The 24,305-nt window shown below is 34.1% G+C and overlaps 1 protein-coding gene across 2 annotated transcripts in view; it reads left to right on the forward strand.

Annotated features, from left to right (window-relative positions):
• Nucleotides 1-24,305, forward strand: part of LOC126834901 (E3 ubiquitin-protein ligase MYCBP2) — a 170,679-nt gene that overhangs the window by 131,072 nt on the left and 15,302 nt on the right. For both annotated transcript variants that reach the window (XM_050567113.1, XM_050567114.1), the window contains exons 35-38: nt 19,553-19,775; nt 20,829-21,002; nt 21,456-21,839; nt 22,696-22,934. In XM_050567113.1, coding sequence (XP_050423070.1) covers nt 19,553-19,775; nt 20,829-21,002; nt 21,456-21,839; nt 22,696-22,934 — 1,020 coding nt within the window. The remainder of the gene's footprint in view (nt 1-19,552; nt 19,776-20,828; nt 21,003-21,455; nt 21,840-22,695; nt 22,935-24,305) is intronic.

Here is a 24,305-nt window from a genome sequence, read left to right on the forward strand (position 1 = left end):
AAAATTATTTTTCGAGGGAAGGAGAGCAAATATGAAAAACTCAAGGCCCTTTAATATTACAGAAACAAATAAAATTTATCATATCAGTAAAACTAAATAATCGAAAAGCTGCAAGGCAAATAAATCAGTAGATACCGTAAAAGTCATTTCAGTCTATTGGCTGTCAACTTTCTCAATAGTTTTCTATTTATTGCTTTTACACGTGATTTATAATTTCAGACCTATTGAAAGACATATTAGGAATTGAACAAACATTTATTTCACTGGTTACAGTATAGAATCTATAGAATTTGTGCTAATAATATTTTGTATTGCAAGTGTATGAGCTCGGGCAAAATTAAAACTACTGTTCTGTGTTGTAATAATAATTGTATTTATACCACATAAATAAATCTCAATAATAGTACCAGTACATTTTACTACTGCAATAATATTATTTTATCTCTGCTCAGTAAAATTAAATTTTTATGTACATTTATAATTCAGTTACAAAGTAAGAAATATTATACATATTTAATTTGACTTTGAGAGTTTTACGGTGTATAATTTAGTATATAAATATACCGAACCAATGATCAGTATTTACTGATCCAGTTATCGTTAAACTTTAAACCACATTTAAAATCGAACTTTGGAAGTCTACAATTGGAAAGTATACACGCATACTAACCTAGTTTTAATAAATATTATATTATATTTAGTGCAATACCTATTATTACTGGTAATAAATAATGTGTATTTGTATTACAGTATACCTGTGGGCTATGAATGGGTACCGGTTTAATTAAACTGAAATTAGTACATATATATAAATTTAATAGCGAACATTCTTAGCGTTTCATTAAGAATAGAATATGATAAACCATTGTTATACGAGACGATTAAACAATTTTTGAAGAATAGATTTTCAGATATTACGACCGATCCGCTCGTGTAAACAATGTAACACAAACTATACTGTACCATCAGACATAGTAATATTAATATTGTTAGTAAAATATAAGAGCCGTCGATCTCATCCAGTTTTTTAAATCGCCACTTATGATATAACGATAACTCATAGCTATATAATTTAATAGCTTGGCATAACCGCTATTAAATTGCGTGTAAACAAAATATTGCTGATACTCACCACACAAACCAAAGGGTGTTAGCTTGAAGAAAACTGAAAAAATAATTGCCATCGTTAAACATAAGTCAATGCCTAATTAAGTACATGCGTTATTAGTTTAAACAAGATCGTGCGGTTCGTCTGTTAAACCGAAACATACGCTGTATATAATATTATGCCCAGTCTAAAAACTTAAATAGCTTTTTGATAATCTATTTAAATTTGAAACGTTCCATACGTGCGGATGAGATGAAAAGAAACTTTCCTCTATACGTTTTGTACGGCTATAATCACATTATATCGTCGGCTAACTATTGAACGTTGCATAAACTTTGTGTTTCGCGTTTTACATAGGAAGAGGACTGAAATGGGCTTTTCCTGATTTTAGTACCAAAGCGCATTATTATAGTTAAAACCAATAGTGCGCTGTGTGTCGTTGTGTACCGCGGTAAACCGACGTTAATACAACTACATTCAAATTTCTACGAATAAACGGATTTTGTGGTCCACAAAGACGGATTTCCGTAATTTAAATAGTTCAAGACGGTCATAGAAGTAATAACATTTTGAAAGTGTGTTTAGCGGTATTTTGAGGTACAGTACTCTTGTATTGGCGATATTAATTGCTTGGAGTGGTTGTCAAGTCGACTGAACTCGACTGTTTCCATCTTAACCGTTTTCCTTGTAAACATCAATAATTGGCCGACAAGCAAGTGGTGTTTTACTATATACTATATGGCCTCAAGAATTATAGCGATGCCGGTTTGCAAAATCGTAGCTAATATAAAATCAAATGGTTTTTAAACCACTCGTACTTATTCAGGCAACTAAAATAATTCGCAAGAATATCGTCGTCGAGAAAACGTTAAGCCATTTAGCAAAAGTTGTTGCTGGATTCAGCTGTGGTTCCCGACCATGGCAAAAATTTGCATTTATAATTTATTTTAATAAAATACTAAACAGCGACTATCGATTTGTGTATAAATTAACCGAGTAAACCTGTTACTCCTAAACGGAATTTGTTTGTAGTTATTTCGTCAAATTCTCTCTGTACGCCAGATAGAGATGAACATCTTCTCAGTAACGCAGACACCCATGTGCATATGTACACACTACATAGTAATAATTATAAAGCTATCGACGGTTGCCTTGGAGCATAATTGATTTTTATCTGAAATGAAAACGAGGATAAAGAATTTTGGGTACGAAAAACGGCTGCAAAATGTCGAAAGATTACATTGTCGTTGTATACCACAACATTAGTGCTATGATTGAGCACTGTTGATCCATTAGTGCCTGCCAAGTATACCGAAATAGTACAAAAATTATGTCGAAAATACAATCATCAGATATCGAATAATATCCATACAACACACGTCACGTAACGACAATATAGTTTAACTGGAATAATTTCCTCGACTACGGACATTAACCTATACACAATGCTCAATTAAATGCAAACGACGAATAGCCATTATAATTATGTTATGTTTACATAGCCATCGTATTGTAAAAATGAAAATAAACTGACAAATTATCAACCTTACAGCATATTTTTTTTATAAATTTGTTTTTCATCAATAGTGTTTTAACTACTTTACTATAAATAGAACATATTTAAGCTACAATAATTTTGGTATAGCTGATATATTCTAATTTACAACATTATTGGTATAGAATACATCTATAATATTATGATAAAATGCGTTATTGTTTACAATGTAGGCAAGTAGGACTTTGAATAATTCAATGGAATTTGTTTTAAACGCGTTTGCTGCAAATTCGTACGATGGCTAATGCTTTTTTAAACAGGATAGTTAAAATTGTAATAATCTCAGTCAGTTGTTTTAAATAAATATTACAGTTTTTAAAATTGCCCATACATTCTAAATAGGTTTGCACGTCGACAGATGGTATCACACTACAAATAATATCGTATTGTTAACGACCAATGTGCGTTTCGTGTATAAAGTTCAGCTACTATCAAATCTAAGTACTACAAATAAAAAAAATCATAGTTTTTTTATTATGCAAATGTTAAATATTTGCATATAATATTGTTTACGATTTTTATTTGTTTCCACAAACGTATCAAACAAGTGTACAGATAAGGATGCGATTGTGCGGATTCTTATCGTTACCTATTAATAAGTTTATGTGTATTATTAGATATACGAATCAAACCTTATGTAGGACGTACATATTTAGTGACTAATACACGTTACATAATTATTGACTTTTAACCTTATTTATCCAATTTTCCTATGTAAACTCATAGCCTTTTGAAATCAATGCCGCTTTGATAAAATAGTATGTGGCGTTCGGCCAAATAATGATAATTTGTGCTTAAAAATCTTTATATTTATCATTACTTGACCTGTGACCTGCACGGAATAGTATGTGCGTATTAATTTATATCTATTTAAGTGTAATCAAATGAGAAAAATGTGGGACAATCTTTATCTCAAACTAAACAAGTATGAATTCACCTGATACTTTGAAAATTAACATTTTATATGAACAACACTTATCTAACTTCGGATATAATAGAATACATTGGAGTTTCCTGGCATATATTCGATGACCTAAAACCAGTTAACACTGAATAACTGGTGTTACATACCGATATACTGTCTGTACATTATTCTTAGCTCTCAATCCCTCGGTTGCATACTATTGAATTATGCACTAGTAGTACACGAGGTAATTCTAGATTTATGGTTTCTACAAGACTAGGTCTCGGATTAATCGTGACCTGCGTTCACCTAACCTACTGCAAGTTAAAGTATTAGGTTTAAAGCACCGGTAAGTTGTTGTAATCCTAACATAATCCGACGCTTGACCGAGTTGTATATTATTCTCTTTTGTGTCACCACACCATCCAACTCCTTATTTTGCCCACTCTATCTGTTTAGTATTTTAATGTTAACAAATTAGTTTTTCCACAATATAAATTCAATATTGAATGCACAACAAAAAAACGTAGGTATAAGTTATAACCCAATTTAACTCAGCGTAAAACTTTATATAGCGGTTTCAAATTTTAAATATTATTTATTATTGTGTTAACGCTAACAGTGTAAACGTACTAACAAAACCCCGTTGCTATTTATAGCAAGCAAAACGATACAATATAATAGCTGCTGTTATATAGTGTATATATGTATTGTTTATAATGAACGTTTACATTATTTCTGCTGCAAGTTTATTTTTGAGTAAATTTTAGTTATTCAAATTCGTTTTGTTATTACCGCCGTCGTCTGGTATAAACGTTGATTATCTTAAATTTACATTTGAGTAGGTAGGTACATTATGCATTATAATATAACACGAACTAAAAATGGAAAATACAGTTTAACCAAGATAAAGAAAACTCTTGTACACCTAGTACATTTTTATACTCGGACCCGAGCTGAATAGTCTTAATATTATTATCATATTTAAGTCTGGTGTAATAATATTTATAATAAGTCTGGTGTACAACGCGGACTTGTTCAAGAGGATATATTTATATAAGGTTTACATTATGTTATGATAGCACAATACTGTCAGTGTTTGTTTGTTTTTATTATTAATAAGAAGGTAGTAATTAGCACTGAATTGAAATGTAAATACATATTAAGCAACAGCTGTAATAAAGGGTTTGCTTAAACAAATACAAATATATTGTACCATCGGCTCGTATTACTTATAATAATTTTAAAATATGCAATAAAGAAAATTCTAAATGAGGATCGAATAAACTCGGGTCGTTTCTTTTAGATGCAATTTAATTAGACAATGCTGATATGATTTATACGTTAGCGCTGTTGATTATGTAAAAAAAACCTAGCCTATACCAAAAGATTGTCTGTGCTCACACACCGTTATAATGTATTTTAATAATATTTCATTATAATTATAATATATGTATTAATAATAGTTTATAACATTTTGTTTACACTATGTTTTTGACAAACACAAAAGTTTGAATAATATTTACTAAATATTACAAGTTTATATTACATCAATATGGATATTTTTGAAATTGCTGTGCTATCATTTAAAAGTTTTCACGGTTCTCACATTTACAAGAATACAAGAGGGAATAGAATTGTTGAGCGCAGTTAGTATAATAATAACATTAATAGTAATGTGGTGATGAGATCCAGAAATACATTGCTGCAAAATTTGAATAGTTTTTTTCTTGATATTTCAATTTTACAAGTAACGTTTTCCGTGAAACCTTTCAGACTTGTATTATGTGTGCGCACATTATAATAATATGATATCATATATTGTGGTTCCGCATGGTATGCATATGAACATCATTAAAAAATATGAGCTGGTCTGTTTGACGAGTGGCAACACATTATCTCCGCGGTATTTTTTTTTTAATGTATTTTAATATGATTCGAACTAAAGTGCCAAAGTACAGATGGTAATATTATTTACCACGTGCGTTTTACTGAAATGTAAAAATCTTCTAACCCCTACAAAAAAAAAAAAGGCCGCACCGTCAAAGCAAAACGCAAAATGGTTGAGGCCGAAATATTAAGTCAGCATTGAATTTCAAAAGATGAAACTGCTATTTTAAATGTTTATTTTTATTGTTGACATATTCGAGTCGAATTTCTTTATTCCATTATGATACAGTTTCAACGGGGAAAAAATTATTATGTGCGCATTTTTTGTTACTCTTATATAATGTACACATCATGGAGATTCCTCCAAACAAAACAAAAATAAATCCCTTTCGTGCCACACAAATGGAAGTCAAAAGTCAATAAAAAAAAACCAAGATGGAAGTTAAAACTGGGAGCCTAAAGCAAAATGATGATCCCGAGGGGTGAAGCAGCAAGGTTCAATCTCACGAGGCGGTCGACCGTTTGAATACACATAAATTCACGACCAAGTCGAACAAAAAATATTCATAACGGTCTCTAAGTAGTAGGTATAAAATAATAAATCATAATAAACAGTTTACTCAGTATAATAATATTCTTAATGTCCCTTTTTTTATTACTTAGGTTATCGAGTATTATTGAAACGTCTTATTTTAATATCGACGAAAAATAACGCGTCTCTTGAATGTTTATTCATCAACGATAAATTCAAATATATTATATTCCACCATAATAGAAATCCTTATTTATGACCAATTGTAATTGTAATTGACAATTTGCGGATACGCAAACGAACGAAAAACAAGTAATATTTGGAATTCTAGTTTTGTGTTCAAAATGATTGTATAATAAAAATGAAATAACACAGGTATGAGGAATAACGCGTATTTGTACCTATGCAATAAAAGGCCACTGTCCAGCGCTACTGTAAACCGTCAACCTTGAACTCGGAGGAGTCCCAGCGATGAACTCTCTGGAGACACCGTCAATATAGTAATAGTGTACCTATAATAAAACAATGATACTGCAGCAGGACTATAAAATACAAGTCACTGTCTGGGGCTCCGGTCGGACGGGATTCAATGTTATTTGTATTTATCATGTCTAGTCCAGTCCATTTTGATCCTTTTCTGACGTCACATGTTATGGCCAAAACAAGTCAAAAGACTTGAAACCATATCATTGTCACAAATGTTGGTCATCTTTTCGAAAAAATCACCTAGTTAACACTTTCTTGCTTCTATTGTAAACATACTTTAAGTACGTTAACCGGCGTTTTACGTTATAATGACCAAATAAACACAGCCTTGTCAACAATATTAGGTACATTTGTTAACCAAAGGAAACCTGGGGAAAAAAACGTTTTATTGTTAAAATGGTTTATTTGTCAAAGTAGTAGGTAACACATTAACATAATATTAATGCTGTTGCGACAGTCAAACAATCAATATATTCATTAGAGAAATATCACAAGATGTGTTTTCCCCACAACAGATTAACAAATTATTGGCAATTTCTTGGGTGAGTTTTAGTCCAAGGGTGTCATTTCCTCGAGTCCAACCCTTTTTCGGGCAATCTACTCCAAAACTACTCGATTTTGTAGAAATGGATAGTTGTTTTGAAGACGGTTAAATTTACCATTTGTGTATGACTATCATTCAGTCTGATGCGGCGAAACTGCTGATTTATGACGGACCACAAAGGTATATCCTTTTGGGCATAGATTTATTATTATCGAATCGGTATAAACGGTTGATAACTGGAAGAAAGACAAGAGAGCTGGGTTTAGTTTGATGGAAAGTAGACGAGATTAACTTTCTGTAGACCTACAGACTGATTGCTGTCTCTTTGACACATGGCTTGGGGCCACGATTTGGCTTCATGCGCAGTCCGCTAAAGATCTTTGGTTCCGAGTGTGCGATGCGTACTTAAGCCCATGCAAAATTAGTGACACGGAGAGTTTCTGGATGACAAGCTCGTGTCTCATTAGCCGTGAAACAATCGGTCGCTGTTATGCGAACTGCAGTAAAGCGATTAAGTTGAATAAAGAGCGAGGCAGAGTTCACCGAGTCGGATAGACTTGGTGCGCAGTGTCGAGGATATTTCGCGTGCCGTTCCACCGTATTGTCGAGCAACAGATTGTTGCGGCAGGTTGTTGAAATAAATTACTTGCGTTTCAAAAGTCGTTTGAATAGGGACTTAAACCGCGAGTTTGCAAACGTACGTGCGTTTCTCGAGATTAGGCGTTTCCACAAGGACTGTGTTTGAAATTTTGTGGTTTGATATTCTCACCGAGGCCAAGGAGTGAGAGACGCTGACAAACGTCCAACGCGAGTTATTGCATTGCATGTGTTCGCTTCGCAAGTTTTTAACCTATACGTACCGAGTATAATTGCATTTTGTAAAATATATCTGTGTATACGACGGAACTGTTGTTTTTTTTGGAAACGTCGTTGTTATTATAATTATATCTTATTATTGCCTCGATTAAACGTGGGAGTATCAAGACTCGATACGAAATAAGGTGTATTACCGTATCTTATCTCCGTGTGGGCGAGTGCACTTGGACTGACGTTTCCTTCGTTTAACTTTCTCCGACAAAAGACAAACCGTTACGCGAGTCTCGTTTACAGCGATTTTCAATTTTCTCGCGACGACCTTTTATATCACAACGCCGCTCGTTTGCCGTCATAAACATTGCCATCCGAAATCGGATTCCGCGTTATTAGTAACGTTATTATGAGTGCCGGTAGGAAACTATAAAAAGGTAGGTACTGCCAGAAACTATCATCGTTCGGATTGAACCTTATAAATGGCGACAACCCGTATAACGCGTTAAGTAGCGCACAAGGGTTTCGAGCGCAAGACCGTTTTCATTTTAGCCAATCTTAATAATTTTACTGGGATCGGTAACATCAATATGAGGTATTCAATAAAACGATTAGAGTTCACAACCAGGAGTAGCCAGTGTTATTGAGTCTTGTGTTTGTCTTTCATAAACTTTTATGTTTATAGAATATTCTAATTTGTTTGACCCCTTAAAATTAAATTAAATTAAATATTTTTATTTATTTCCCATTTTAATTTTAACTTGTTTGAATAATAAACAACTATTATGACCATTTGTGGTCTACAATTGATTAGACACGCTTTATTACGTCTTGGTCAAACAAAAAGGTTCAACAGAATTGATAGCATTGACAACAATTCATAATGTGTGTCACACTGAGATGATTATCAGAGTTGCGTTTTGTAAAATAATATTATGGACCTTGTACCGTGCCACAGAACCCCTTATAAGTGCCTAAATCCTAATTTTCTATTACCCGTCGGTTTACAATTTTGATGATAATTCGATTATTGAATTTTTTAAACTTTTACTAAATTTAAATATATTAGTGAACATTAATGGACATACAGAGTTTTAACAGGCCAATAATATACAATACAATATTATACTTATTTGTATCGTTTAGTGTTTTCCAAAGAAAATAATATTACTCTTTAAAATGCAACGCTTTATGAATACTAGCCAGGTTGGGCAAATATAAACCAATGAGGCTAACGAAAGTGCCTTTTTTATGAAAAAAATAACTATTTTGTGTTTTGTTTTGTTGTGTAATACATTAAATAAAAACTAATTTAAACTTTTCGGTTTATTTTAAAAAATTAGCATTTATATTTTCCCTACTTGTTTACAATCACCCTACATACTCTGTATTAATTATGTAAATATATATATTTTATTTTAAAAGTAAAACAAGTTAGCAAGTCGTATAATTTATCGTTAATTATATATGTACTGTAGATTCTCTAACCGTGATAACCATTATATTTTATAACAAATATCTTCAAGTTTGTCTTTTGTTGTTTTGGTATATTGTTGAACGTTAGTCGATCATTTGACTAACTGCAACAGTTTGTACTTGTAAAGTAACTAAAGCCGATTAATAGATTATATTTATTATGTCTATACCATAAACCGTTCCCGTGTTATATATTTACTAAATCAACTGTTTAACTGTAAATTATCACGTCGCTGCGCCTATCTATAGCCGTTGACAGTAGCCTTCGGTAAAATCACTGATGTCGTGGGTTTCAAGCGTTTGTGTGACTGTTTCATAAATAATACAATTTACCGACGGTACATCGACGGCAGAGCGTCTCGACAGTGATCTCGCAACGACTTTTGAGTATGACGTTTTTTGCTTTTTTACCTCTCCGTATCAAAACGTACGTTCGCCGATGTACCCTCGAGCCGTCTGTCACCTCCCGTAGCTCATCGATCATCGCTTAGCCGGTCGAAGGTAAACGCATATATATATATACATACCACATGTAGGTACACACACACAAACATAGATAGAGAGAGGGAGAGATAGAGTGACTAGAGGTTGCTGCGGTGTCAGGGGACGAATAACGCCTTCGGGAACGGCGCGGTTTGGGAAGGAACCGCGGACAAGTGCGGCGTGCGGCGAGAGTGACGCTGACAAATAGTCAAATTGATCAGAGCCGAAGACGTGGGCCAATTTAAAAACCTCTTGTCGCCGTCTATTACTCCGACCTTCGCCACAACCGTTTTACCCGGAACGTCCGCTTGTTACCCTGCCCCACTCGCGTTTATTTATCTTCTTCATCTCTCCGCGCTCATCGCGAGCAGAAAAAACGTCTCTCTTTCACCCTTTCTGTCATTGCGGTATCCTGCGGTAGCGGTCGTTCCGCGACGACACAATAGCCGAGGACGGAAACCGACCACAAAACGTTGGTGTATATATTATAGTTAAGAATTAAAATAATACATTTTTTTTTTTAATTTAAACCCTTTTATCACAAAAAATTATACATTTCAGCGTATACTCGTATTCCGATAGCAACGCTATGATCATCAAGGCTAAAAAGTCTGTTGTGATATTAATATGAAAATTATTTAATTTCGAAAAAAAGCATAGCTAAACTATAGCAATTGTTTTCAATTATTTAACTTTACACTAGTATACGTTTAAATTAGAAAACAAGTTGACCCATTGTGTGAATCCTCGAAGCTTGTCTGTAGATTTTAGACTCCAGATTTTAAGAATAGCGAACAAAATGCATAACTCTGGTTGTATAGATAACAGTCATATTTTTTTAAATTATGTCGGCGCGCCTTTTAAATGTGCGGATCCGACTGTACATATAGAGCGTTGTCATAACTCGCGTTAGTGCTGCCGTTAACAGGAAAAATTTGCCAAGCAAGCCGGTATTAACCCATTTTTAATTAAAGCTTATATCATTTGAAAATTATAACAGCGCGCGCATTTGCATATTTTATAATGCAAATACCGAGCAAAACTTTATTTTCTTAACATTGCGCCAACTGCCATATTATACCGCCGTATATGATCTTAACGCAGATTAAACACAACGCGGGCGTTCATCGAAAACTCTCGAACGACTTGATAATTATTATTATTATTACCGGCCTAGATCATTTACCAGGCGAAAGTGGAATGTACATAATTTATAAATACAACATGCATTATTTAGTAGGATATCAAGGAAAACGCCGCACCGGGGTCGTATTTTACCCGTTAAATTCACAAGCTCCGGAAGCGTTCCAGGTTTGCTTTACACGTGCTTCGTTGAACAATATAATTAATATCAATAAATATTATTATTCATAAAAAAAAAAAAATTTCCGTTTAAACGTTCAATATATTAAACGTTACACGGGTATGGGGAACAGCGCTTTTGTTGAAACTTCAATGTTAAATGTTAAAACCAAAATAATTGAATTTACATTGCGCCGCGTACCCATTTTGTGTAACACTACATTATTACCGAGAACGTATAAAATAATGTACACAAAGTCGGGTTTATTATTAATTTTGTTGAATGTATATGAAATCAGGACTGAGCAAAGTTTTGTAAGTGCATACCGGTCGACCAATTAAAATTTCCCGTTGATCAAGCTCTCGTCCCTGCGTCGCGTCCTATATAATGTTGTTTAATATATAATATATGATTATTATGCTCGGGTGCATTGTACACTGAAGGGTGCATTAGATTGCAATTGAATTTCTTTGAACCGACATTGTCGAATATAGCACTGCGCCGCTTTTAGCACACGCTGGATAAACTCGGAGTGCACTTCATATTGTTTTATTTACGACCACAAAGCTTAGGTACAACAACATTTGCACGAACATGCATTGAAATCGAATTCGGTTTGGGCGACTTGAAAGTTATCAGAAAAGTTCTTACGCTGCGGTTTATTTCTGATCGTGAACCATTTTATGATTTGCGCCCAAAACCGGGTTCTAGCATAACATAATAATATATCATTAGAAACTTGTGTGTATGGGGAAATTTTAAAACGGCGTTTACCCGTCCGAACTTGGTCGGCGGGATCGATAAAAAAAAGCCCATTGGGGTTTTTCCGTTAACCCGATGCGACGTCAACTGCCCCAGGGCCGGCTCGTTAATATTATCGACAGTTAAGATCAGAAACAACGACCATAAGTTGAAAACTGCAGCTTTACAACCGACCAAACGAAACGAACCCCGTTTGCTGTCTAGAGGAAGTTTTTGACGTTACACATACCGCTAAAGGTCTCGTGATTGCCTTTTTCTATTGTGATCAGTTGTTATAAATAATATTTGTAAAATACCTAAAAAGTGTAACAGAAATTCATAACGAAGAACCGTGCACAGCACTGAGACCCAATGGTCGGGGGCACGCGTTTATTGCGCCATGCCGTTATTGTGTATGCTTTATATGTGCATGGGTTTTAATTATTAAGTACCCGCCTTACTGTATAAAACCCTCGGTCCCGCTGTTTTTCTTGAAAACGCAAACGCAGCCGGACTAATATTTGCACTGCTCGTGTATAATTTTAGTAACAATTAAAAGCTAATATTTGATTTATGTAATAATTGTAAAACGTTATTCTAATAGCGTACCCAATTATTTGTTGTTATCTCCAGCATTTCAACTTTTAACTAGTATTAACGTGATTTATTATATATTTTATTGCCTTATTGGTATACATGAACGTCCAAGAACGGATTTTGGATTATAAAATATTTGGGAAATTAACAATTTAAAATTTACCGTTGATGTCGTATATTAATTGAGATTTTTTATCGGTTTATGATTTATTCAATTCATTTAATTTGTTAATCAACGTATTTTTTATGTAGTCCGAAAATGGTATATTGCCAAATGGTAAAACCTGTTGGCCATTAATTAATTAAATCTCGTTTTTTATCTGTGTTTGTTGTTGTATGATTTGTTTAAATCGTTTTTAAAAGGGTGTAATGATCACATTAACGAGCACCACTATACTATTTTAAATAGATTATATTTTGTGTAACACGGTAATTTAACCTGATTGCCCTTTCGGTTTTTTGCATTGTTTCACATAATGACTGTAATTTTTGACTGTCAAAATCGATTTCGATCATTGCTTTCTTTTAAGATCAAATCACCGGTTGCGTTTTCTCTTTGATATAAAATAACGTCTTAGCTTTGTTTTCAATTTACAAGTATACACAATTTACTATCAAGGCATTGCAATGTTGACGCTGATGAGAAATAATACATTGTCATTTGTCGTCATTAAGAAGACGCTACACCGCCTATTTCTAAGGAGGAAAATATAGGCAATTTTTCGCTAAATCTCAATTTAGAGCTTGAACTAAGGTATAGCGTATACTTATTATTACAGTAATGACTATTCTTTTTTGGTTGCTTTTTTTTGTTAAACTATCACAGTCGGTTTATTTCTATAGGATAAATTACAATTTGTTTACCATCAAAACTGCTAATTGCGCAGGACAAGTATTCGAGGTCAGTATTAACAGTAGATTAACCAAATTTTCACAATGTATAGAGAGAAACTTATTATGTCGTAGTGTTTTAATTTTTTTGTTTATCTCAATACTTAATATTTTCTTATAAACAAATGAAAAAAGGATAACAAAAAACATTAATAATTTTGATTACCTATGTTTGAGTTATCAAAAAAAACTAAAAACGCTACGGCGTATATAATGTACTGCTCTATCCATTGTAAACATTTTACTGTAAATACCGGAAGTCACATACTTGTCTCCCGCAAAATCATTTTTCCTCTTCAAACACAATTATATATTATACAAGACCGATACGGGTCAATAGTTCAGGGCAAATAATCTGCGTTTTATTTCTCCAATAGGATTGGTACTCAAAAATAAGGAAAACCCGTACCGTTTAATATATATCGTGCCGCGTTTACGTTTGATGGAGAAATCCCGTGAGTAATAGACTGTTCCCAAAGGGATTTCGAACGGGTGTTATAGACCTGACAAGGGAAAAAAATGCATTTCGGCGTCCCTCGGAATCGGTTCGTCTGGCCGTGTCGTGTCTAAATATTATAATAAAACGATGTCCATTTGTAATACTCGTGCGGTTGCGACGGGAAGACATTGGGAAACTCGGTACAGTGTGTGTGTGTGTGTGTGTTTGTAATGTGTATATAACAATAATAATAACAAACGGGCTAGATCGTTGCGGGCCCCTTGTGCCATTAGGTAAAATTATCCTCTGCGCATAATAAAACAACGTCGCCGGACTGTTCCTCGACCCCGTTAATCGTGTTTAATTTGTAATAGACACAAAAGCAGCCCTTCCCCTATACCCCTATATATGTGTGTCGGCCGGGATGGACCATACGTACATTATTGTCTGTGCACACGCAGGAAGCGCTCGCCGTGTCGCGTCAATGACGGTTATATAATATATGCGGTGGGGGCGTGTTTGCGGGAAACCCGTGCATATACATACGGGATACCCTTTCCCCGTTCGGGTGACCCTCCCCTCTGGTCGCGACCGATCTGAGTCGAGATCTGTGCAAAATTCGTCTGGACAAAGAGAGAGGATAAAAGAAGGCAAATCCAATTACCGAAATATCTTTTTATTTCTCTTACTCTCGCGCATACACCCTCGTTGCCGGATTATCATTGTGTTTGTTCCATTATCGAGCTCAAGGCGACAACATATTATTATTACTATTATATTATAGGTAAGGCTTTGCCAAAAGAGATACGCGGCGCGTTCGTGTAATGCAGCGAGCACCTGTTTTTTGTTTTCACAAAATCGAAAAAACTTTAATGTCCCTCTAAAGAAAGACATAGTAGACAGTCGAATGCGTGAAACATTTTTGAACGATCTGATAGAAATAATTAGTCAAATAAAAAGAAAAAGAAGCTTAGCTAATTTTAATTTCGAATTAATTTAACAATATTTATTTGCATAATGTAAAAAGGAATTACAAAAAAACAAATACTTAGAAATTTTGAAGATATTTAGTATATTTTTAAACGGTCAATATTTTATAGATATTCAAAGCAGATAAGTCTGCTACCATCAGACTTTAACAGTCGTTAAAATCTAAATGATTGGTTTCAAAAATATGTAGAATAAAACTTTTTAACAAAATATAAAATACATTTTTCCCGCCACCAATTTTAGTATACAATAAATATCGTACTGTTGATACTTTTTTCAGCAAGTTCGATAAAACTGTGAGTCGGGAACATGTCTGGGAATTTGTACTCGAAGATAGGTTTAGCAATTTGATGTATATTTATTACATGGGACGTGTTGTAATTGAACAGCTGAGTGGAAAGGGATAATATTCCTTATCACCCAACTTACGGAAAATTCCTGCTATAATATATACATAAAATTTCAATGGAATATTATCCTTAAGCGATATTAACTATAACGATGATGTTAGGATAATAATAAATTCGAACGACGCATATTTTCAGTTAGAAATATTAGCTTACTTACGGTCGACTAAGTTTTAATATAATAAAGAAACGAATATTGTAAATAATGTGTATGAAATATAGCCGGTCCTAATGGAGACGCTGCAGCACGCTGTTGTCGCAATATTACCATAGCGACACAATTCAACCGACTCTAGAAGATGACATTTTGGAAAACAACTGATTTTAATGGGCCAGTGCGCCTTTTGTTTTTATATTATAGAGCGCTGCGAAAAATTGAAATGCTCCCCCCCCCCCCGTGTGTGTATATTGTACACGAAGAATGAATTCGGAGAAGATTTTTGAAAAAAAGCCACAATAAATTCCGGACGGATTTTAGTCGTGGGATTTATTCACGAAGAAAATAAAATTCCGAGATATATACACACATAATAATAATATATGAACAGTACAAGAGGAGTAGAGTATTAAAATGAAAAATGTGGTGTTCGTCGATGCGTGCAAAACAAATGCAAATGAATGACTTGCAAATTCGCCATCTTAAATCACTGAACACGTCATATGTTTATGCGAAACGTTTGTCTTTGGGCTTTTGCGAATAGTATACATTTATATAATATTTGTATTATATAGGTCAACATTTTCAAATTGAAATTCCTTTGGCTTTGCATAAGTTTTTTTTTTATATCATACAGCCCATATTGTAGTAATTTCGTAACGACTGGTTTGAAGAACAAAATAATAACAATAATATTATTGCACCTGAACGGGCGCGTTACACGTGTTTAAACTATCAATGTTAAACAATAATAATTAACAACTGTCGGATCTGAAGACTAATTAAACATAATAGGAGGTTTTTTTATTACCTCGCACCGGTTTTGTTGATATTTTTTATGTTACCTACTATATAATTATAGCAGATGCGCGTTGGCTAATATATACTGGGACCTATATTCGCACAAGAGAGTCAAAAGAACACTTGACCACATTTTCAACCTGACTGTATACCATAGATTATATACTGTGTTATCATAATATGATACACAGCCGGACACTAATATTATACGGTCATCTTAGTTTTATTGAAGTTTGTATACAGCCGGACTGGGTACCGAATATTATCATATATCACTCGCATAATGTGACTCATTGACGCTTAAGGTCAGATACATAGAGAGAGAGAGAGACACACCAAAATAAAGGTCTTACCCGAGAGGACCAATATACGACTTGGTGTATTTAAATTATTCAAAGTGTCTGTATCCTTATTAACCTAATCGTCCAGATACACACGAATTGTTATTAATCCGAATATTATATTTTGAAAGCGGGTCGTACGCGCAGTTTAATATTTGTATACACACACAATTTATTAATACCATTTTGTACCACAGTGGTCACTTGTCGGTCACGCGAAACCATTATACGGCATATAAATAATACTGTAACGGGTACTAATTGTTTTTTATCATGAACATAATATTTTTAACTTTATGATCTGATGTTGTGTTTGTTGTCCGGCATGATTGTATTAATTTCGCGTTGGTTGTACGATATTTTACATTATTTACACTACGGCTATACAACGGGTTTTGTAAAGGAACATAAATTCATTTTATAAAGTAATATTCGAGTTGCTTGTGAGAATTTCAGTTAGCCGAACAGATTATTAAATCGGTTTAACATCTAGATATCCGTGTAGACTTACATAACTTTGTATTTCATTTAAATTGATTTAGAGGTTTGTGCCTTAACTTGCTGTGCTTGGCGCCTTCAATCCAAAGTCACCGGTCTTAAGCCACATAAGCGACACTACCTAATTATAAATTTAAAAATAATTTTGAATTTTAATTGTATTATAATACAATTTTTTAACAAAACTCGATTAGGGGTATTGCACTTTGTGCGTCGCGATAAAAAAAATTATATGACTGTTATGCTATTTTAATAATCTGTCATCGACCGGATACAATAACAGTTCTTTGTTCGTGAATCACATTTTTTTTTTATCGCAAAATTTGAACATAATAATATATTTTCCACGGTTGTTATGCACGCGTGTGCGTTATCTTTGACAGTACGACGGTGGACGGTCATTGCGCCTTTTGCTAAAACTTACACCAAACCGGCTAGAAATTCAAGACTAGAATATTATTATGAAAACATTTTGTTATACTTTCTGATTTGGCTTAAGTTCGGTTGACACAGTGAACTTTATGTAAATGGAATTTCAATGATTTGCTTTTGATTAAAATAAAAAGTATGATTATGATGGATTATATATGGTTTTTATTTTGTTTCAGTACGGTTCCAATTTTTCAATTATTATCCTACATATTATCATTTTATCGTTTATATATTGCTATTATTTAACATTATGATCGTTAAAAATATAATATTATGTAAATATTATTATTCAAATGTTATAATTATTATTGTACAACGTTATAATCGTTGAATTTTGCTGCGTTGTAATTTGTTTAATAGTATTTTTTTTTCTGTACATTTCGTTTAATGTTCTTGACAGGTAAGAAAAAAAACTACTCGTTATTATGAACGCAAATACCGCGTTAATTTCAGTAACGTCAAACAGACGTCTCGGGAAAATTAAATCCAAGTATTTTAAGAGTTTAGACGTTTATCAAAAATAATACTGCTGTTTTAAAAAGTGAACCGTCGGTCGTTTGTTAAACTTTACAAAGAAATTTCAATTTAATTAATATCGAAGTTTAATTATAAATAATTTTATCATAATAATAAAACGACCGATTTGATTCAACAAAATTATACATGACCGTGACGCCTTAGATTATCTATTAGTCAACTAAAAAAATTAAAAGTAAACTGTTCGCAAACAACTAAACAAAAGGCGCAAAGTCTTTTTATTCTGCTGACATTTTTCTCGACACTACGGCGTTGTTATTCATTGTTGGTTGCTTTCATTCAGACTGTTGTGGCAAGTTAACGAACTGTTAAATTTTAATAACTGTAATAATTTTTACCCGTTCTACACGTGTTTTCGAGATCGACTTGTCTGTTACAGCACAAATTCCATATAATTGCTTTCTTTGGCTCATGAGAAAATGTAGAATGAAACACATTTAAACGGAAGTCGTCGATTGCGAAGTTGTGTTGGCATTCATACTGGTGCCTGTACACAGTATAACGGCTCGTTGGAAAACAAAAAAATAACATTAAAATATACAATAGGCGAAATGACTGCATTATTAACAACATATGTGATTCGGTAGTGTGTACCGCCAAACGAGAATGTTTGGGCGAGACAAAGTTGGTCTAGGCCTGACTTATTGTTCCAGATTAACCTTATAATACTTGAGATCCGCTGAGGTTTTAAGTGGTTTATAAGTGACTCTCCCACATATTCTCTCCGTTGGAAGCTTTAGCTTATTAACAACGAACGACCAACATTTTATTTATCTCACAGTTCACATGAAATCTAAAAGAAAAAATCAAATAAACGGATATGTATGTACCTACTTAAATAATTTTGTAAATAAATCAACTAAAAAAGTTCTTCTGGACAGTTTTGAGGGAAATAGAGAAATGAAAATTACTCCCCTGCGATAATTTACATATTATATCACCAGTTTTGTTTTATTTATTCCCAAAAAGCCAATACTTATATTATACTATTGTTGTATGTTTTTAAAAAATATTCGATTTTAGTCCCCTGCAATTTCGTTTTGTGAAATGAAACCGTTGCAAGTCGTTTTATAGTAATTTTCGAGTCGTTATATAAATGATGATCAGTTTATTTACCGTCGGCCTTATTCTATTGTGCCGGATTGCATATTTCTAAAACGCTTCTCTCGGCTTATTTGGCCATTTCTCAACAGCCATTTCGGGATTTAATGTTGCATTTTATTTTGACGTTGTTAATTTATGCGAAATGTAATGAGAATAAAATCCTAAGAAAAACTACCGACATTTAAAACAAAAACTCTAGTTAAATCTTTATTATAACGAGGGCTTGATGGTGATGTATGGCGACTTAACGCGTTTGAAACATGGCAAAACGCGTCCGTACCGTGTGGTAAAATAATAATACATACAAATAATTGCACTTGAAACACAGTACTATAATATTATGTATTTTAATGTAATATGTTAACTAACGAGCAAGAAAAGATATGAACTAATTATTCACCATTATATATACACAATGTATATGAGGAAGTAGGGACCTACTTAATACAATAGTGTTATTGCTTTAAATTATTATTAATTGATCTACCACAATAACTCAAGTATGTATGTTTTTTTCTTTTGTTCACAGAGTTGATGGTAATGAAAATCGTTTTTTGAAAGAGTTTGTGAGCTGTACCCCTCGTTCGGCTGGATGTAGACTGGCCAGGTGGTTACAACCGGAATCCGCGGTCGAACCCGACTCATGCGAGTTGACACTTTGCACGGCCGAAGTTCGGTGCGGGTGTCCTGCCAAGTTCATTGTCCGGACCCGTGACCAATACGGGAACCTGGTACACTCAACGGGATTAAAGGTATGTGACAAAAACATCAATTCGCCCAAACAAGCTTTATACACAGCCGCCCACGATTACACGCAGGGTCGTTAAATTTAGTCAAAAGTTTGTGCTGCATAAAAGTATTTATTTCTATTTCAAGTGGGTTTATTATTTTATTATTTATTATTCCGCGTTCCGTTTGTTAAAAGCTGTTGTTGACAGCGAAAGGTAAAAATACACATCTATTCAATTAATCGTGTAAAAAAAAATACAAAACTCGTTGCTTAAAAATAATAATAATAATATTAACGTTAGTCGTTTACGAGTTAAGTCGATAAACGATTATTTTTAAAGTTCTTTGGTTTTACCATCCAGTGTTTTTTATTGTTGTGAAAAAAAAAATGCTCGGATCAATAAAGCACACAAATAATGCCTTATATTGTGGTTTATGGTATGCCGTATAGCTCTGATGGTCTTGGATTAAAAACACAGCTAATATTTCCAGACTACTTTTTAATATTCGCTTGATAAATACAAAATAATACTCGTATACTATTGTATGAGAATTGGTTTTTGTGTATCACATTATTTTGAAGATACAGTCATGTATATTATGCAGGTGTCGATTGGTCTTAACCTAACGTTGCAAAAGACTCGAATCTTCGTCTTCAGGGCCCTGGTTCTAGTTTGCCGTACTCCTATAATGACGCCTCTGCCTGTAAACCAAATGAACATGAAGCTTCCCAAAACATTATAGAAGGCCAATCAACACCTGCGTTTTTACAAGGGGGTATCCTCAATAAGTATAAATAACTCATAAATAAATGGCGTAACACATACAACACCCACTCAAGTGTAGTTAGTGTAAACAGCAATATTAACAATTTGTTTTTTTACTCAAATGCCTAATCCGGGGAGAGAACAACTTTCACATAATTTTTACTAATATTAACGTATTTGGTTTTACTGTTGGCGTTGATAGTTTTGAATATTATCCATTTTGTATGTATACCTGATAAGGATAAGAAACAAAATTAGGGCGAGAGTATGGTGTCGATATTATTTGATATTAACATTGTTGTTATTTAGGTGGTTTTTATTGCTCAATCGACGTTGAAATCTAAGATAAATCTCTATGCGGACAAATATCCGATCGTTATGACCTCCGGATACTTTGGCGGCCATTCCGTGCCCAGGACTCACATCCCTTACGAGACGGTCGTCAAAGACAAATTCAGATATCAAGCGATCACTTTCATGAAGGTAAGTCCGCGGCGAACAAACGACCATCGTGTTGTGTTTATTTGTAAAACCGACACAAGCTGCGACGACGAGACGGATAAACACTGCTGAAATGAATCAGACGCCCATCGGTATTAATTAATTTCATCCGGACCGTAAATTAAATTCAATGGGTTTTTTTTTTTAATTGCAACAATAAATCCCTTGTTAATCGGATAAAGAATATCGGGAGCGGCAATCGTTTTTTATATATATATATATTCTTTTTTCTCTGCAATTTTCCGCTCTTACGCTCTTGAGACTTTGCGCGTCGCTTTGAGTTTTATCCGAATTGCCTATTCGCCATAATAGCGATCGCGTAACTTAAGTATCTTATTATTTTTTTTTTTTTTCAAATCTATTGTCGTCCAAACCGTTGACTATATGTATAGAATATATACTGCTGGTATATTATAGTATATTTTTCGTTCACAGCAATACGAAAACTATTCGTTCGAAGAGCTGCGCGTGGCGTCGCCGCCGTTGAAAGGCGATTCGGAATTGCTCGAGATGGAAGCACAGGGCAACGGTTCTTACTTGGTCTACTGGACTCCGACGGTCATCGGTTGCTACGACGTCAGAGTGGAAGTGGACGGGTTCTCGTTGACAAACCAAGTGAAACGAGTCGACGTGAAAGAAGCCCCTCTCAACGGCGTAGGGTCGGCTAGCCAAGAGCAAGACTCGGCCACGTCGACCCCAAGACTTTTGCAGCACGTGGGCAAGTACAGCGCCGGGCTGCGAATCCGAACGCATCCGTCGTTGCAATCCGAAAAAATTGGACTCATACCCGTCATGGGAATTATTGGTTACACGGACGAGGTTAGTCTTATCTCGGCATTTTGCTTAATCGGCTTTTTTATTCGCTTCATTTGTTAGTCATGTACTGCAGCTTGCGAACGCGCGTGTACAGTTCACGGCGAAAATAATAGATAGTTAATCCAATTTAAATTATAGTTAATATAGGGACCCGATAAATGTATAGTTCAAGCTAAATTAAAATAGTTAATAACCAGATAAATAGTTCGGCCAGCTAAATGTTTAGTCAAAGCAATTATTTATTTCGTTATTCTACTATACATTTGTTCTGTCCCTATATGAACCGTGATTTTAGTTGGTCAAACTATGTATTTTTTCCGTGCTGTGAGTTAATCTTACAGTCCGAATCTTACATCTTGAGTATGAACGTGTCACAATGGTGTAAGACTGTAACTGAAAAACAAATATGAAACACCAACTCGCAACTAAACACCTGACTGCTGCCGCGAATAGAGCGCCGATATTATATCAGTACAGATGACCTCTAACACAATACTATCTATTAAATGTATTGTTAAACTCATATGATTAATTGGTTCGTCAAATTCAGAGTGGAATAAATCCGTCCAACTGTTACTAAACAAATAATGACACACCAATTATTTTACGCTCTTTTTTATTGTGGTAAAAAATAAACGTCTCCGGGCAATCGGTATAATGATTGCTCGTCCATGTATATATAATATATACATGTCTTATATATAATATGCCTTATTATCGGGTGTTAATGTGGGTAGCAATAATTATTATCTACTACATTTGAATGCCACAGTTTGTTGGATAATTTTTTTTTTTCAAATGCCTAGAGAAATCACGGTTTCTACTGTACTTACCATATAAAGCCTATGATGATTTCTAGGTTTCCAACGACGACGGCGACTGGGTAATGTTGAATCCCGATTCTGTGGAGAGGTATTGCCGTCAAAAAGCGCCAAAACCTAATTGCGTCGAAGCTTGGGCGATGAGAGTCTGCAGATTAGTGGACGACGAAATGTTTTTGGTGAAGGTCAACCAGGAAAAACCCAACGGTGACGAGGCGGCGGCTAATGACAAACATGCGCAAAGTACAGCAATTGTCCGGGACTACCACCAAGACACGTAATTATTATGCTACACATAAGCACTGAACTAACTATTTGGTTAGGTTATCAAAAATCTGTAGTTGATTCCAAAATGTGACTGAAAATAAGTTTAACAATAGGTGAAACAGCGACTGCAAAATATGCATTTATAAATAGCGCGAGCCAATGTCGGCAAATGTGTTTCATCGTCAACGCCGAAAATTGACAGATTTGCTATTTGATCAACAGACTGTCAGCTTCTGTCAGCGTTGTACCCACAAAATTCACTATGAATAAAATTAGAATGTAACTTAAGTGGACTATTGTTTTTAATTATATTATTTTATGGACACTGACAAGTCTTAAGAACGGTTTTATTATTATTTTTTTTTTTACTTATCCTATTTGTTGATTTTGATTTTTCTTTGGAATTTGGCATAATATTAACAGACACTGAACGCTAGTTTGACAATAATAGTATAAAAGTATAATAATTTTTTTTTGCAAACAAGATGCAGTGTTTGTAATAAAGAAAGTGATTTCGTGGTCGAGTCTGAAAACGTTTTATTAACAGGAAGCAAAAATGATTTATTCATCTAGTGTAAAAACGATTTTTTTTGTTCCCATGAGTGATTGCGCTTAATATAATAATGCATACTAGTTAGGTAATACAATTTTACTATTTTACATTATCATCGGTGTAAGTGATTATCTATAGGGATATTATTTAATAAAATAGAGAGAGAAAGATATTAATCCGTAGAACGAATTGAAATTGCGCTACTGCGGTTACTAATAATAATATGGTTTCACGGCAAAATATAATACTTGTATAATTTTTAAATGTCGATAAAAAAAAATGACGAGGGCAAAAAAAGAAACGGGTACATTAAAATAATTGACAAGCCGTCGATCTGGTCATTTCTTATTATAATAATGATGCGGCAGATTATCCCTTGTCTCCTATCTCGAACCTGCCTCGCTTATTATGTTCGACGCCCAGCTAAAGTTAAGACAAACGTCTGGTTTTAGACGTACCGTTGAGATGTGCAAAAGCCAAAATCCTCCAGTGAGAATAAAACAGCGCTTGTATGTAAATATACTGCAACAATATAAAACAAAACTGCACGAGTCGACTGTCAAGAAACTACTTGATTTTCATTTTATTTAATTATTTATTTTACATAATATTCTGAACACTTTTTTTTTTGCACAAGACGTTATGTTACACTCTTTGCTTGTTTCGAATACCACTACTTCGTTTTTGAAACGTTCGAGAAATTAACTCGGTCTTGGCATATACCGTTTGTATTTTGTACAGTTTGGGAATGACACTAGTGTGTGTTTCAGAAACCTAGTTTCACAATACACAGGGGACACGTATGCCAGTGATAAGGCACCGCGTTAG

The sequence above is a fragment of the Adelges cooleyi genome, unplaced genomic scaffold, assembly GCF_023614345.1.
Source record: "Adelges cooleyi isolate 19-005CV unplaced genomic scaffold, UGA_ACOO_1.1 ACOO_flye_CR_arks_rails_tigmint_CR_PRNA_21, whole genome shotgun sequence".
Lineage (NCBI taxonomy): Eukaryota > Metazoa > Arthropoda > Insecta > Hemiptera > Adelgidae > Adelges > Adelges cooleyi.